General features: G+C 39.2%; 1 protein-coding gene across 1 annotated transcript in view; it reads left to right on the forward strand.

Annotated features, from left to right (window-relative positions):
* Positions 1-9,533, forward strand: part of TKT (transketolase) — a 28,048-nt gene extending 18,515 nt beyond the window's left edge. The window contains exons 9-14 of the mRNA XM_070933647.1: positions 980-1,136; positions 3,251-3,381; positions 5,558-5,641; positions 6,167-6,260; positions 8,325-8,447; positions 9,204-9,533. Coding sequence (XP_070789748.1) covers positions 980-1,136; positions 3,251-3,381; positions 5,558-5,641; positions 6,167-6,260; positions 8,325-8,447; positions 9,204-9,391 — 777 coding nt within the window. The 3' untranslated portion in view covers positions 9,392-9,533. The remainder of the gene's footprint in view (positions 1-979; positions 1,137-3,250; positions 3,382-5,557; positions 5,642-6,166; positions 6,261-8,324; positions 8,448-9,203) is intronic.
* The last annotated feature ends 8,761 nt before the right edge of the window (positions 9,534-18,294 follow it).

The following is an 18,294-nucleotide window of genomic DNA, read 5'->3' on the forward strand; positions in this document are numbered from 1 at the left end:
AAATATCTGGAATTGAGAGGTGCAGTATAGCAAAAAGTAATGAACTTGATTTAAAGTCCTACTAGATGGGTCGCATATTTCCTAATACTACAATTCTCACATTCTCCCTGTCATATCTTCTGTTTCCCTCACATCCTTTTTTTACCGCCTGTTTCCCTTCCCTCAAGCCTTGAATAATCTGTCACTTCTTTGCCGATACCCAGATTGCATGGACCTTGAGCTGGTGTTTGTTGTTCAGCAGCCACATTTATTTCAACCAAGTCTGAGCATCTTACAATCTTATGTAAACAAGATTAAAATAGGAAAAAACAGCTTTGGTTGTATACACAATAAGCATGGAGAAAGTTTTCCTTCTCAAAACTTTGACGATGCCTGATAGTGATGAGAAAAAAAATGAAACATGGAAGGAGAAAGTCATAGCTAAGTTGGCTTCTGCAAGTTACAGCTGCTGAATAGGAACAGCTAGAAACAGCCTTTGAGTAGATAATTCAATTTAATTTAATTCAATCTAAACCCCCTTTTCCTCCAGAAGCTCAAGGCAACGTATAGAGAACACTCTCCTTCACTTTTTCCTCACAGCAACAATTATGAGATATCAATCAGAGCAGAAACACCTCTTTTGTAGTCCAGAATAATGAAGTATTATTTTCTATTAATTCATTGTATAGATCACTGAATATTGTGCTAAAGATTGATGAATTTCTCAAAGCCAAAAGATCCATCATTTCCTTCTGCTCCTCTGTTGCACACCAATTTCATTATTCAGAAGTGTTTGTAGTTAAATTGTTTGCCTCAGCCTAACCTATCTAATGAGCTTGCAGATTTGCCATAAGAATGAAATAGCTAAGGAGAAACAGTCTATAGACTTGTCCATGTTTGTTAAGGGAATAGCTGGACATCAACATAAATGTTCGAAGCATTTCTCAAAATATGTCAAATGCCAGGATGAATTTAGTTCTTTTCCTTCCCTATTATGCAGGTGAGCGTTGCAGTTGGCTGTGCTTCTCGTGACAGAAACATTGCCTTTGCCAGCACCTTTGCCACATTTTTCACCAGGGCTTATGATCAGATACGTATGGCAGCCATTTCTGAGAGCAACATTAATCTTTGTGGATCTCACTGTGGTGTATCCATTGGTAAGTATCTTACTTTTCCCCCCTCCAAACTGTTTGTAGTCCTTCAAGGCATTGAGAGTTATTGGCACATATGTATTACTAAAAAGTGAATATACTTGAGGGCATCTTGGTAAACATGCCAAACCCAGTGTGGTGGAATCTGACACTGAGTTGCAAGAGGGAGGGACTGTTTCCCAACTTGAGTCCTCGATATGCAAGAAGAGGCCCAGGAGGGATCCTCCCTAAACCTTCACAGGATATATCTAATAGTTGTGTAGAGTGTGCTTTAGTCATGGTAATTGGGAAAAGCTGCCTTATATAAAAAATGAATGCCCCAGTCAGTATGATGCCAACACCCCAAACAAGGATCCATCTCCATTGTCCAAAGGCCAACTCTGCTCAACAGAAGGTTTGTGATTATAACTGTTATTCTTTTGTGGTGGATCCCAAGCAGAGTGTGCATTTTGTAGAGTCCACTTCTACAGGATATCTACATCTAGCTCTGTGAGAGACTCTGGCTTTTACATTAGCCGTCCTCAGTAACTATCTGCATGCTTGGTTCTCCCTCTTTCTCTCTCTCTCTCCCTCTCTTTCTCTCCCTCTCTCCCTCTCTCTCTCTCTCTCTCTCCTCCCTCCTTCTCTCCTCTCTCTTACCTCCCTCCTTCTCTCCTTTCTCTTTCTCTCTCTCTCTCTCTCTCTTTCTTTCTTTCTCCCCCCCCCTTAATTTAGAGACAATGCCCCCAAAGTAGCAGCACTCTGAGTGCTTCCGCTCCTTCTGCTGCATTTTAAGATTATATACGTATCTGAAGGACTTCTACTCTTGGAAAGAAAGACATGGCTTCCTTAACACTTTGACTGAAGTCCCCCTTTTAAATGACATCTTTTAGACCTGCTTCCCCGTGCCATCCGGGGAAGTCATCCGTGCGTGAATTACGAACCGTATGCTGGAGTTTGTAATTGTACTGAAAAATGTTCCAGCTAGTGCTGGTACTGTTGCTTAGTTTCTGACAGTTTTACCATTGTTTTAATATATGGGAGAGATTGGCTGTATCCAACAAAAGTGAAACAGCAAAGTGAGATTTTAAAAACATCTTTTCTCTTTATGTTGTTTAGATAATATCATTTTGTTGTATCTGACAAAGTCAGTCAGCCAGCCAGTTTCAGCCTCAGCTCCAAATAATTTTGAATAGCACAGATCCTCCTTAAGCTTATGCAAAGTATTGAGTACTGTAATGGTTTCAACATTACCAACTACTGTAGTTATATTTTTCTGCATAGAAAACCATATTTATTTCAGAAATATAATCTCAAACTTCAAAGCTAAGAAAAACCTCTGTCTTTGCCATTTTTAAACTCTGCAGATGCAGAAGAATTGTAGTGTTTTCTGCAATAGACGACTTTGACTTTCCATTTCACTGAACCATTCATTTTTCATATAAATTTTTACTGAATATAAAAGATGGCACTTGTTTTAAACTCCTATGGCACCTTAAAGAAGCAAGTGATATTACTAAGTAGTTTAATCAAGCGGAAACTGAAAAAATACATTGCCAAGATTTATTCTTAATTTCTTCAACAGCAACCAAATCATAGAGTAATTTTTGAAAATGGTCTTCCTGGAGGAGGTTGGCATATGAAGAGACTGTGTCATCTCTTGCTATGTATATAACTATGCATTCCTATTGATTTTAATTTTTGAAAGCCAGTTCTGACTAAAATATAGGATATGTCAATTTTGCTTTAATTTTGATGTTCCCTATAAATGATCTCAGTGGGATGCTATGATAGATTTCTAAATTCTTCATTCCAATTATGTTTATTTTATTCTGTACTTGTGTGCATGATGTTTACATACACACTACTTCTTATTTCCTTTTTTCACCACTGTGCTTGCTTTATTACTGCTACCTTATCCTTGATTTTTCTTTTTAACCCAGGTTTTCTTTCTTTTTAGTTTACTTCTATCTTCTTTCTTTGCTATTTAGAGGGGTCCAAGTTTAAGGACAAGATGGAAGGTGGTCCGTGAGTGTGTTATATTTATTTTGGATACTTTTGTTTGTTTGTTTTAAGAAGTGCACAGAAAAGGCATTTGCTCAATTTTATGGTTACATCTTCTTCGAACTTCCTCTTTCTAGGTGAAGATGGGCCTTCACAGATGGGACTGGAGGATCTATCCCTGTTCCGAGCCATTCCTAATTCAACTGTATTTTATCCTAGTGATGCTGTGGCCACTGAAAAGGCAGTAGAATTGGCTGCAAATAGAAAGGTCAGGAACTCTTACTTTCTTTTCTTTAAGGAAGATATGAGGAACCTTTTGTTAAATCTCACTCCCAGACAGTATTGCCAAAACTCGGGATCCTGGGAGTTGTAGTCAGCAATTTTTGGAGGGCCCTGGTTCCCCTACCCTTTCCAGAACCTTGCTTAAAATTCTTTAAGCAGTATGGAAAAGGTATTGAGATTACATTTTAATTGGATTGAAAAGAAAGCTAACTCTGACAGAATATCAACTGAACATTTTCTTGAAGGTTAAAAGAGTTCAGCCTTCTAGGTGCCAATTACTGGGAATCAATCAAGATTTAATTGGGAAACATTTGCTACTATGGTTTTCATTTCCTGGAAACAACCCTATTCACAAATTTGAGCCTGTGTACATTAACCAGAGGGATGCGGTGGCTCAGTGACTAACACTGAGCTTGTTGATCGAAAGGTTGGCAGTTCAGCGGTTTGAATCCCTAGCGCCGTGTAACGGGGTGAGCTCCCGTTACTTGTCCCAGCTTCTGCCAACCTAGCAGTTTGAAAGCACATAAAAAATGCAAGTAGAAAAATAGGGACCACCTTTGGTGGGAAGGCAACAGCATTCTGTGCATCTTTGGCATTTAGTTATGCTGGCCACATGACCACAGAGATGTCTTCGGACACGCTGGCTCCTTGGCTTAGAAACGGAGATGAGCACCACCCCCTAGAGTCAGGAATGACTAGCACATATGTGTGAGGGGAAACTTTACCTTTAGCTTTAGCTTTACCTTTACCTTACGAGTAGAATAGAGTCATGTCTTTAGCTCACTCATGCAAGAACAACCAGGATCTAATAAAAATTTATGCAGTTCCTCTGTATAAGCTTAACTTGATATTTCCTCCTCCTCCTTGTCCTCTTTATAATGCATCCTTTGTTCCTTTGAAGCAATCCATTTCCTCTTCTTGATTCATTGTAATTAATCTGGAAGTTTTCTGTTAAACAGAGAAATTACTTTATGATACGTCATACTTAGCACAAGACAATTTAAAGTTTCTTCAAGAATTTGGGTGGTTCCATGTTTTGGCATCAAGGGCAACTGATCAATTGAAAAAGTCCTACTTATTTTAGTATGTAAAAGAGAAGTTGGTGAAAGGATGGAGGAAGTAGGCAAAAAGCTTATTCTATCCAATCTGCTTAAGGTGAGATGGGATCCCCAGAATGTAATTCTTGCGCTAATAAAGCTGTGGTCCATTGTGCTCGTGCCATTAATGAAGTAAACAAGGCCTTTTATAAAGGATAGCTTAAAAACCTAAGGTTTCACATTTTTCATTTATATCTCCTTATTTGGGGGAAACTCTTTTAAGCAATTGTAGCAGTTTTTCTGCCATAGCAATAGTTAACCCCATCTTGATAATTTTTGTAAATTATATAAGATCTCTTGAAGTGGCTGCCCAGTTTTCCTTGAAGAATATTCTCAGGGTAGTGAGTTTTTATGTTTGAGTTCAGTATGATAACCCTGGAGATCCTCTGAATTTAAATTCTCTATCTGTATTTGAAGAGCACAGGTAGTCCTCCACTTACATCAGGTCATTTAGTTCAAAGTTTTTGGATTTTTTTTAATTTGATTTATATGCCGCCCTTCTCCGGAGACTCAGGGCGGCTTACAATGCGTTAAGCAAAGTTGCAACAGCATTGAAAAAAGTGACTTATGATAGTTTTTCACACTTAGACCATTGCAGCATCCCCATGGTCACATGATCAAAATTCAGATGCTTGGCAGCTGTGTCATATTTATGACCGTTGTAATGTCACTTGATCCCCTTTTGCGACCTTCTGACAAGCAAAATCAATGGGGAAGATTCCAGATTCACTTAACAACCAACTGAACAACTGCAATGATTCACTTAACTACTGTGGCAAGAAAAGTCGTAAAATGGGGCAAATTCACTTAACAAATGTTTCACTTAGCAACATAAATTTTGGGCTCAATTGTGATCGTAAGTTGAGGACTACACCTGTATATGAGTCTTTTCTGAAAATGAATTTTCCTATGGATTCAGATAAGAGTATTACAACTAAGAAGTAGACTTAATGAAAAATCATGAATGTATCCCCATTTTAATTAGCTTGTATTTTTAATTTTGAGTTTTAAATTTGTAGCTTGCAATCGGCTTTAAAGTTCTCACTGTGTTCCTTTTAAAAACAGGGCATATGCTTCATAAGAACTAGTCGCCCAGAAAATGCTGTAATTTATGATAGTGGTGAAGACTTTCAAGTTGGACATGCCAAGGTGAGTGATTTCAAAAGTCCCTGAAATAAGTGAACTACAGGAACAGGGTGGATTTGATTTAAATCACTAGTAAAAAGTCTTGATTTAAATCATAATTTTTAAAGAGCAACTGTCACCTCTGCCCCACTGCGGCTCCTTCTCTGACCTGCTGTTGACTCACCAACAGTCCCAATATTGCAGAATATACAGCCTCATGCTACATAACTAAGCTCCATTTCATGCTGAATAAAGTAAATTATTAATGTATCTTCAATAGAAAACTATCTTTTGATGGATTTTTACTCCAAAAGCATTTTATTAAAATAAATTTGATTTAAAAAATCCAATTTAATTTTTTTTAAAAAATCTGATTTTAAATTAAAAAAACTGGGTTTTTTTAATTTTTTTTTTTTTAATCATCAATTTTTATCCACCCTGTACAGGAATGTCATTATTGTGTCTTTCATTGCAGCACTAAGCATCTCTGCAACAAATTACCTAAACATACAATATATTTAATTTCAGTTTACATGTTATTCTTGCCAGGTGGTGTCCAAGAGTAAGGACGACCAGGTTACTGTCATTGGAGCAGGAGTGACTCTGCATGAAGCAATAGCTGCAGCTGAACAACTTAAAAAAGGTGACTATAGAGAACTATCTTGGAAAATTTTGAATTTTCAGGTATCATATAAAATGAAGCAAAAAAGCTTAATAGTTGAAATTTTAAAAAGGGCAAGAGATGATGGATAGACATAGAATACTTTTTAATATGTTGGTTATTCTAATAAGTGTTAGAAAAAAGTAGAAATTAGAAATTGGGAAAACAATATTATGTAAACTGAAGTATAATAGAACATATTATGATTACTATTTGTACACAAATGTTAAAAGTTGAAAAAGTATGACTATGAATATTTAAATGGTAATATCACTATCAGAATTGTATGCAAAATATATTGACCCAGATAAATACACTGTCCACTAAACACACACATACACAGACACACACACATATATGTATATATATAAAATAATAAAAAACAACAACAACAAAGAGTTATAAAATATGACTGCTATATGGACTGCAATGCAAGAGGATAGCAAGGAGTTAAACTTTTATGACTTTGCTCCTATCTAGTTGTGGCTGCATTTTTGCAGCTAGATATGATATCTCTAAAGCAAATAGGGAAACAGAAGGCGTGATGCAATTATTAGCCTTTATCTTGGAATCTGGATAACGACTTCAGATCCAGGTTCCTCCTTCTAGCTATTTTTTTTTTTTTAATTTGATTTATATGCCGCCCTTCTCCGGAGACTCAGGGCGGCTTACAATGCGCTAAGCAATAGCCTTCATCCTTTTGTATATTTATACAAAGTCAGCTTATTGCCCCCACAACTGGGTCCTCAATTTACCTACCTTAGAAAGGATGGAAGGCTGAGTCAACCTTGAGCCTGGCGAGATTCGAACCTGCAGTAATTGCAGGCAGCTGGTCTTAATAACAGGGTGTTTTAGACCACTGTACTACCAAGGCTCGTATTTATATTTATAGACCTTGTGTAGCATTAAAAATCCCCAAGTCTTAACTATTAGTAGCAGAATGGATTCGTGTAATGTCATTCTTTTCCTTCTGTTTTTTGAAAGTTTGTTTTAGAGTACACTATGATTGAAGTAATATTAATAAGCATATTTCCTTTTAACATCAATTTGTAAATTGTAAAAAAATTGTTTCAAATTTAGGCCATGATACTTAGCATGGTGACAGACTGTATTAATGCTTCATGTACCACTTCATTTGTGACTAAAAACATGAAAAAGAGTACTGAAGCATACAGCACAGTATACTGTGCTGTCACAGTAACATCAGAATTGTTGAACCTGTATGATGTCATACAGGTTTGGGAAGTTTGAACGAGTCAGTCCTCATTATTCCATTTATATATAAGGACAATACTCTCAACACCAGTAAAAAAAAAATTGAAACATGTACCAGGTACCATTATACCTTTCTTGCAGACAGCTTGTTTAAGAGCAGGATATTGGGCTCACCGTAGAAGAAAGGGGCAAAAATTTAAACATTTTAACATTTGCCAACATTGAAAAATCTATGTCACTATCCAAATTAAATGAGTTTACAAACTATAGTATTAGGAAAGCAAAAAAGTGTTCAAAACCTAATCAATACAAGAATCCATAATACAAGACACTAATAAATTTGGTGTGTTCTCATCCCCCAAATGCTGTGTGGAAAACTTTGTTTTTACTACCTGTGGAAGATTATTAGGATTGGTACCGATCTGACTTCAGGAAGAAGCTGTTCTATAACATAGAGGCTTCAATAGAAAACTGCAATGAAATGGCCGATTAAATTGGGACCTTCTCATTTCTGATTTTATGTCGTATAATCCCTGGACAAAGTGGTAACATGAAAGTTGAAGAGATGTGAGAATTGGGAGATACGAATATCCTCCTCCAAAAGGTTGAAGAAACACAGATCTGATTTATATATTTGAAAGATAATAGAAATATAAATACATTTAAGATTATTTTGGGTATTCAGTACTTCCCTCAGATCTCATAATTAATGCACTAAAGACATTTGTGGTTGAATGTTTGCATTTTTGAAAAAAATTAAGTTTCCTGATTTGCAGTTTGTGAGGCACATGTTATATACTACATGACTGTATTTTTATTCCTCATTTACAGAAAAAATTGCCGTCAGAGTGATCGACCTATTCACTATAAAACCTCTGGATTCAGAAACTATACTTAAAAATGCAAGAGAAACAAAAGGCAGAATTATCACAGTGGAGGACCATTACCCTGAAGGTAGGCCAGAATATGAAAAAAGGAGCATCTTCACTGTTCGAATGCATTGTATAATGACTGTCCAGTCTCTCTTCTACCACTCTGCAACAAGGTTGCCTGAGACAGAAAGTGCTGTTTTCCTCAAAGGAAAGACCATAGAATATAGGTAGTCCTCGATTTACGACAACAGTTGACCCCAAAATTTCTGTTGCTAACTAAAACATTTATAAAAGTGGGTTTTGCCCCATTTTACAACCTTTCTTGCCACAATTGTTAAGTGAATCGCCCGCAGTTGTTAAGTTAGTAGCAACTGTATACTTGTTAAGTAAATAACAAGTTGCATAGTTGTTAAGTAAATCTGGCTTCCCCATTGACTTTGCCTGTCAGAAGTTTGCAAAAGATGGTCATGTGACCCGGAGACACTATAATCATCATAAATATGAGTCAGTTGCCAAGCGTCTGAATTTTGATCACGTGACCCTAGGGAGGATGCTGCGACAGTGGCAAGTGTGAAAAGTGGTCATGAGTCACTTTTTTTCAGTGCCATTGTAACTTTGTATTGTCACTAAACGAACTGTTGTAAGTCAAGGACTACCTGTACTTGTCCAAATGCATGGCTCTTGCTTCAAGCTTAGCTCCACTGCCCAACCATCCACTTGTTTTAAAAACTTTCTAAGGAAAGGCCTCTTATGAAAGCAGCAATTTCTAATAACTATTTATTTGCTTACTAAACGTATGCGCTTCACTTACTGTCTTCTCTACTTTCTACTTCTTTAGGTGGCATTGGAGAAGCTGTATCTGCTGCTCTGATTGGCGAACCAGGGATTATGGTCCGTCGCTTGGCTGTCTCTCACGTGCCAAGAAGCGGGAAGCCGATTGAACTGCTCAAGTTGTTTGGCATCGATAAGGACGCCATCATCCAGGCAGTGAAGTCGGTGGTCTCCAAATCAAGGAATGCTGAGTAATCTCAACCTGTAACGTGCTGCTGTTATCATGAGTGGATCTTTATTTGGCAGAATTTTTTTTTATAGAGCGCTGTAACATTTGAGTACATGTTTAAAACCGTATGCAAACAGTTCTAATAAAAGTAAACGTTTTCTGGAAAAAGTTGTCGGATTGTCTCATCAAAAAATACTTTGTATTAGAATGTTGGAATTGTTTAGAAACCTGCAGGTCTAGCATAAAATGTGAAACATGGACTTCTATCTTCATCCTCCTAGAATATCAAATTGCCATACTTTAATGGTGTTGTCCAATACATTGAAATGCTTTATAAATCTCCTCACATTCAAAGATGGTGATCCTTGGAACTCTATTTAATGAGTTTCATAAAAAGAACTAAAAAGATGATTTTCTGGCTGATCACTGTTTTTAAACTGTTGCTCTTTCCAGCCTTATGGTGAAGATAGGCCTGTTTTCCAATCTATCCATATGAATTACTTCTTGAAATCGGTCGCAGGTTCATCTCTTAGCCTTGCCTGCTTGACAGCGGGGTTGTCTAAATGGTAACATGTAGTTCCTAGCTGACCCATTAATCAGTTCAAATAAGCAGAAGCCATAGACCAGAAGCCACAGTTCAGCTTTACAATCTACTATTAGCCTATCCAGCAGCCACTGAGGTTTAGAACAAGGAATCCTGAGTGAACTGAAGAGAAAACAAAAGTGTGCAATTATTATTTTTATGGCATTCCACAGTTCATTGAGAAGTTCAGAGAGCCTTGAATGTTTTTTTCACATGGTCTTTTGTTCAGAACCTTGTACATTTAGGTTCAAGCAGTAGTAGGTTTCAGTTTAGTTTGCTACCAGTTTGCTCGTGCGTGCTCATGCGTGCGCACAACGCTTCTGTGCATGCGCAAAAGTGGGCGGGTGGATGGAGCCTCCCACCGCTACCAGTTCGCCCGAACCGCGGCAAACTGGTAGCAACCCATCACTGGGTTCAAGCATGTATCTGTACTTATGTACGATAGTCCTTGACTTACAGTTATTTGTCTAGCAACCATTCAAAGTTACAAGGGAAGTGAAAAAAGTGACCAGACCTTGCACTTAGAATCATCACAACATCTCTATTATGTGATCCAAATTTGGGCCCTTGGCAACCGATACATATTTACTATGACTGCAGTGTTATGGGGTCATGCACATCACCATTTGCAGTTTTCCTAGATGGCTTCTAACAAGCAAAGTCAATGGGGGAAGCTGGGTTCACTTAACCATATGATTCATTTAACAACTGCAGTGACTCACTTAACAACCATGGCAAAAAAAATGTCATAAAATGCGGCACAATCTAACAACTGCCTTGCTTAACAATGGAAATTCTGATCATAATTATGATCCAATTCGATGGCTAGCTATATGAAGGGCCTCTTAAGCTTGGATTTTATTGCCCCAAGTAATGTTTTATTTTTATTTTATATTATTTTATTTCAAATTTATATACCGCACCTTCTCCCAAGGGACTCAGGGGGGTGTACAGCCAGATAAAAACATACAATACAAACATTAAGAACAATTAAAAGAATATATATTAATTTGGCCCCAGTTTAAAATGACAAACCAATTAAAAATTTAAAATTTAAAAATATGTTAAGCCAGCCTGGCTTGATGAAAAAAGAAAGTTTTAAGGACACGGCGGAAGGCACCAAGGCCTTGGATTCTCCTTATCTCAGGGGGCAGCTGGTTCCATAGGGTAGGTGCCCCCACAGAGAAGGCCCTCCCCCTGGGGGTCACCAGCCTACATTGTTTGGCTGATGGCACCCCGAGGAGGCCCTCTCTGTGGGAGCGCACGGTCAATGGGAGGTTGTCGGTAGCAGCAGGCGGTCTTGAAGATAACTAGGTCCTATGCCATGGAGCGCTTTAAAGGTGGTAACCAACACCTTGAAGTGCACCCGGAAGATCACTGGGAGCCAGTGCAGCTCGCGCAGGAGCGGTGTTATGTGGGAGCGCCATGCAGCTCCCGTAATTACCCGCGTGGCCGCATTCTGGACCAGTTGAAGCCTCCGGGTGCTCTTCAAGGGGAGCCCCATGTAGAGAGCGTTGCAGTAGTCCAGGCAAGAGGTGACGAGGGCATGAGTGACTGTGCACATGGAATCCCGATCAAGAAAGGGTCGCAACTGGCGAATTAGGCGAACCTGACAAAAGGTCCCCCTGGCTACAGCTGTCAGATGTTCCTCCAAGGACAGCTGCGTATCCAGGAGGACTCCCAGATTGCGCGCCCTCTCTGAGGGGGCCAAAGACTCGCCCCCAATAGTCAGCGATGGAATCAGCTGACTATATCGGGATGCTGGGAACCACAGCCACTCAGTCTTGGAAGGGTTGAGCTTGAGCCTGTTCCTCCCCATCCAGATCCGCACAGCCTCCAGGCACTGAGACATCACTTCAAGGGCATCGTTGGGGTGGCCTGGGGTGGAGATGTACAGCTGGGTGTCATCAGCGTACTGGTGGTACTTCACCCCAAAGCCACGGATGATCTCACCCAGCGGCTTCACATAAATGTTGAACAAATGGCGAGAGGACCGAACCCTGAGGCACTCCACAAATGAGAGGCCTCGAGGTCGACCTCTGCCCCCTGCCAACACAAACTGTGACCGGTCAGAGAGAAAGGAGGAGAACCACCATAACACGGTGCCCCCCATCCCCAACTCTTCCAACCGGTGCAGCATGATACCATGGTCGATGGTATCAAAAGCCGCTGAGAGGTCTAACAGGGCTAGAACAGAGTGGCTACAGTGAGTTACAATGTGGTTTGATAAGCTACAGGATTTTGTTGCCTATATGTAGGCCACTTTTAACCCCCCTTCCCTCATTTTCACAAAATAAACATGGTATAGCACTCCATCTTCAGATACAAATCAAAGCTCAGGCTCTGAATTGTCAAACATAAGAAATGATGTAAGAGATCATGCTTTTGCTACTGTGCCCAATGCAGAAATTCCACCCTCACCTGCAGCTATAATTGATGCAGCAGCTAAGATCTATCAAAAGGTCCCTGGGGAGACAATTGTTTGTATTCTGGAGAGGCATAAAAAATACCATAGCAACAGTCATGGTCGAAGAAGTCTAGCGATGGGGTGTGGCCACCAGTGGCTACAAGAGACTGGATGGATTCCTGAGAGGCAGTGGTATGAGGCAGTAGGTCATGATAGAAGGGATCTGTAGAACAGAGGATTCGCAACTCTGTATTGCAGTTGGTTTCAGCAGGAATTTGGCTGAGTGAGTGGACCATAACAGAACTGCAGGGGAAATAGGCGATGTAGATGTAAACCCTTATAAAACAATTTGGGTAGGGAATCACACTACCATCTTTACTCAATAAATCAGCTGATTCACAAGGCGTCTCACAGAACTTGCAACCCTGTGTACCGCCCACCCACCACTACTGAGTTTGTTGAACTATGCTCCAGCAGCCTCGGGGAGTTTGGCCAATGGTCAATAATGCAGAAAAGTTTAATACAGCAACGTCCGGAAATCCACAGGACACCCATTACTGCCTTAAGTAAATGTAAGCAATAAAATAGGAAAGGGGGTTGGGAAGGGACTAATAGTGAGGAACTAATAGTGTAGAATTAAATTCTCTGAGTACGGGAATTCAAAAGATTGAATTAAATAATTACATAAAACTGCCAGGAATGGATGGCATATGAATATAGTAAATAAATACATAATTTATTAAACTTGTGTGCTGGCCAACTCCCACAACTCTGCTGTTGGGATTGTTTGTTGAGATTGCAAAAAGTATCCTGCCCCATCATTTGCCTGATGGATTATGATAGATTTCAATCCCTCAGAAATCAATGACTATTTAAATGCAAATGACACAGAACTAATATCATTCCAGCAAAAACAAACTGAAGTTCATTGATATGTTTGCGTTGCTGCTTAGTATTTCAAAATTAAAAGTCAGTTTTATTTCACGCATCACACTACAGTACCAAGTTTTATTCCTGAATAAATCTCATTCAGCTAGTTTGACATACCACAATAAGCCATGACATCATAATCCATAATGAATGGGTTCACAGACATTAAGTCAAATTTTATTTCTCTCAAACTGTTTTGTGTTTGTGTTTTAGAAAATTTGAACCAAAGCAAGGGATAATTTCTTTTGTCACAATGATTGTACTAGTAAAGTGGAGGAATGTGGGAGCTACAATACAGTTCCTCCTTATTAGTGTACACAAAATACTCTTTCGTAAGGCATTAAAGGAGCCATTTCCTCTGGAGAGCTTGTCCAGCTGCTTCAAGAGTTTTCTACCAGACAACACTGCCTCTGGACAGGGAAATGAAGTGGTTGTGCATGCACACAGAGAGGCAGGCAGCCTGTGAGAGGCACAAGCAGCCTCACATGTTACAAAGGACACCGCTGCTTTAATGCTTGTGAAGGTGTTTGTGAATTGCAAAGCATCTCTTTCAAATGCTCAAAGAGCCCTTTTTAATTGTTCTGAAAAACTCATAATAAAAGTGTTCTGTGAAGTGTTACTGCATTCATTCACAAACACACACAGAGAGAGACAGAGAGACAGCTGAATTGGATTTATAATCCTCTTGGCATGAGATGGGGCAACTTCAAAAGCTTCAGAAAATGTTTAAGAATTATCTTAAAGTGAAAACTGAACTCCCTAGCCTAGTCTAATTGGATTTACAGTTGTGGAGGAGGCTAGATAAACAGAAGAGAACTTCAAAACTTCTGTAAACATTCATAAGTGAAGATTGTGGTGATAAGTAAAACTGTTCTTTCCTGTGATTTAATTCTAATTTATGCATAATGTATAACTTTTACATGGGTTAAATAACAACAAGACCTAGAAGTTAGACATAGAGTGTGAAGCATTTTCATAGAATGAACTGTGATTAAAGGAATCTGCACTGATTATACTGACGCTTATGAAGGGTGAACAGAATGTCCTATTGAAATACTTCAGAGGACTGTTGCAGGAGTTACAGAAGCCGCAAGAGGGAGCCAAAGACAATATTATATTTACAAGATTAGCATTTGAAAAATTGTTCAGTTTTTTTATTTAAAAAGGGGGAGGAGTCTGTGACTTCTCAGTAAATGTATACACAGATGATTATAACTTATATGAAGACCAGTTTCTCATCTTTTAAAGATAAAAAAAATAATAATAATGTCTCCTGAACATAGGAAGGGAGATAGGGACTCAAAAGGATCTGGACAATCTATGGCAGGGGTGTCAAACTCATGTCGTCACAGCGGTGTCACGTGACGTATCAGGACGTTTCCCCCCCTTCGCTAAACCAGGCATGGGCATGGATACGGGCTGGGAGCTTGACAGCCCTGATCTAGGGTATCTAAAGAATCAGAATTAGACAGAATCATTCTGAGGTTTAAAATGTCCATGGAAATGAACAATCAGTTTCACCAAGTATTCTACATATTAGAGGAATCAAAGGCACAGCTGAAAACTGAAACAAGAGGACCTACATAAAAAAGTGTAAACCAACACTCAAGACATATCAACATTGAAAGAAAAATATAAATGTCTGAAAAGAGACGAGGAAACTCAATTTAAAAATTGTGAGATAGGAGATGTTTTGGAAATTTCAGGCTCTCAGCAAAGACAATTAAATTTAAGAGCTAGAAATATCCCAGGTGGTCTAGGATAGTGATTTGGTCTACTGGTTAAGGCACCAGGCTAGGCACAAGGAGACTGTGAGTTCTAGTCCTGCCCTAGGCATGAAAGCCAGCTGGGTGACTTTAGGCCAGTCACTCTCTCTCAGCCCAATCCACTTCAGAGGGTTGTTGTTGATGTGGAGAAAAGGTATGTTTGCTATATTGAATGTAAAAGTTATAAAGGCAGAATTTTTTTTAAAAAACCCTAAAAATAAAAAAAAAATGTAGAAACCAAAATTAAATAGAGGCAAGCAATAAAAGAGACCTTGAAAAGGGAGGTTATCTTGGTAAGAATCAGTTGCAATTATTAAAAATGTATTACTCAACATAAATTACATTTTTTTTCCAATGGCACCAATCAGCAATTCAGAGACAATCTAACAAGGATGGCAAGAAACATCAATAAATTCATATGTAATTGGAAATTGGTTTAGAGTTAAAACAATATTTTTACAAAAATCCAAAGAGAGAGTTGGTTATATATAAATATATACAAATTTAAGACTACCAAATTTAAGATGTTTATCATAGATAGCAGAATGGGTAAAATCCCCTAACAGCAGAATGGCAATTTTGGAAAGGGCTGGTTTAGCCAATCTACTTCAGAGATATTTAGGATATAGAAACAGAAAAAAAGATAAAAACTTAGAAGGACTTATTATCAGACAAAGTTTGACAATGCTTAACGCATTGTAAGCCGCCCTGAGTCTCCGGAGAAGGGTGGCATATAAATCATTTTTTTTTTTAAAAGTATGGATTGCCACAAAAGGAATAATAAGCCCAACAATTTCATCCTTGGTTTTTCCTTCAAATGTTTTTCATGTTGGAGACAAGTGCAGTAAAAGAAAGGTACATACAGATAGTTCTCAATTTACAATCATTCTTTTAGCAACCATTAGAAGTTACAATGGCACATTGAAAAAATGGCCAGTCCTCACATTTTCAAACACTGCAGAATCCTCACCATTCCATGATCAAACTTCAGGGGATGGCAGTTGGCATGTATTTATGTCAGGTGCAGTCTCCCGGGGCCATCAGATTGCCATTTTCTGTCTTCCCAGCTGGCTTCCGACAAACAAAATCAAATCTGGGGGAAAGCCAGATTTGCTTAACCAGCTGCATGATTCAGTCGCTTAACAATCCTCGGTTATTGTCTTCAAATGAAAACCACACAGGTCCTCACACGTTCACAACTTCTGACTTCCTGTTACTTTCACTGATATCTTTTCAACACTGTTATACGGGTAGTGCTCAAGTTATGACCACGATTGAGCCCAAAATTTATGTTGCTAAGGGAAACATGTGTTAAGGGAGTTTTTGGCAAGTGAATCATTGCATTTCTTAAGTTCCACTCCAAACTCGATTGCAGAAAAAATGACTTCAGCAACAGAGAGGTCAATGCCTGGAATGCACTACCTGTTCTGTCCCACCTACGGACCCCAAAGAACGTAGCACACACAGTCTCTACAAACCTTAGTTTATTAAATTAAATCAGTTTTTTTCAAACAAAGGCTGTTAATTAACTTTCTTAACAGCCTACAAGAATCCAAAGAATAAATAATCGTAATCTTACTATGGTTGACAGAAAGGCCAGAAGCAATTTGCAGGAAACTGATAAGAGAACTAAGATCCAGACACGAAGAAGAGTGAACGAAGTTGTTCCCTGCAAATTGCTTCAGTCGTCGTTCTTCCTTAAATAGGCTAAGGGAGTGGCCAATTAGCCCCAAGACTTACTCTTGAGGAGACCTCCTCCTGAAGAGCCACTCCTGCCTTTTGGCAGCTCTGCGCGCCTGTGCATTGAGAAGAGGCTCCTCCTCTTCTTCCTCTTCACTTATGGGAGCTTCTGGAGATTCTGAAGGTCCTGGCTGAATCCCCGCCTCTGGCAACACATCTTCTCCAGCCTCCTCATTGTCTGACTCGAGTGCCAGCTGCACGGCTGCTGGCGCAGCACCACACCAGTCTCCTCGCTGTCGGAATCAGCTACTAGCTGCACAGGCTGCTGACGGGCCACAACACTACCTGACTGTGGTTTCTTCCCCAAACCCCCAGAACGTTAACCTTAGACTGTCTACTGTTGACCTCACCCCATTCCTAAGAGGTCTGTAAGAGGTGTGCATAAGAGCACCAGGGTCCCTGTCCTTTTGTCCCCATTTATTCGTATCCATATCCTGTATTCACAATCATGTTTATACTTATGTCAGTTATTTTATACATGTTTGACAAATAAATAAATAATAATAATAAAGTTAGCAACATGGTTGTTCAGTGAATCTGGATTCCCCATTGACTTTGCTTGGCAGAAGGTCGCAAAAGCTGATCGTGTGACTACGGGGCACTGTAACCGTCTTAAATATGATCCAGTTGCCAAGCATCTGAATTTTGATCATGTGACCATGGGGATGCTGCAATGGAAAATGTGTGAAAAACGGTCATAGGTCACTTTTTTCAATGCCGTTGTAATTTTGAATGGTCACTAAATGAAGTGGTGTAAGTTGAGGACTATACATTTGAATGGTTGCTAAACAGGGGAGTTCTTAAGAAAGGACTACCTGCACTGAGGCTAATGCTAAGGAAGAGTTGTTATCATTATTAGATAAATGCCTCTTATCTGTTAGCACTCTCTGGCAGGATCGCTTTGTTCCAAACCTCATGAAGGGAAGAGAATAGACCAGGGGCGAAATGCTCCCGGTTCAGACCGGGTCATCCGATCTCATAGTGATGGCAGCGGGTGGTTCAGAGAACCGGTAGCAAAAATCCCTGCACTTCCTCCCCACCCCCCACATGCCCAGCTGAGCCGCACAATCATCAGAGGCTTTTTTCTTCGGCTGAAAAAATGATTTTAAAAGTAAAAAAAAAAAAAAAAAAGCCTCTGAAAGGTTTTTCTTTTAAAAGCAAAAAAAAGTTTTTAAAAGAAAATAAAAGCCTCTGATGATTAGGCAACTCAACTGGGATTGTCCGAGCCTTTTAAAAGCATTTTTTTACAATCTCTTTGGCCGAAGAGGTTGAAGAAAAAATGCTTTTAAAAGTAAATAAAAAAAAGTTGGCCACGCCCATTCAGTCACATTACCTCCCCCACCAAGCCATGCCCACAGAACCGGTAATAACAAATTTTACATTTCACCGCTGGAATAGACAACGGAACTCTGATAGATCTGCACCACAGTTAATCCCTCTCTTGTAACACAGACACAAAGTCACAAACTAAGCAGAAAATTCAAGGACAAGAGTTGGGGATAG

This window comes from Pituophis catenifer, unplaced genomic scaffold, assembly GCF_029215685.1.
Source record: "Pituophis catenifer annectens isolate HBS135680 unplaced genomic scaffold, rPitCat1.0.hap2 SCAF_2, whole genome shotgun sequence".
Classification (NCBI taxonomy): domain Eukaryota; kingdom Metazoa; phylum Chordata; class Lepidosauria; order Squamata; family Colubridae; genus Pituophis; species Pituophis catenifer.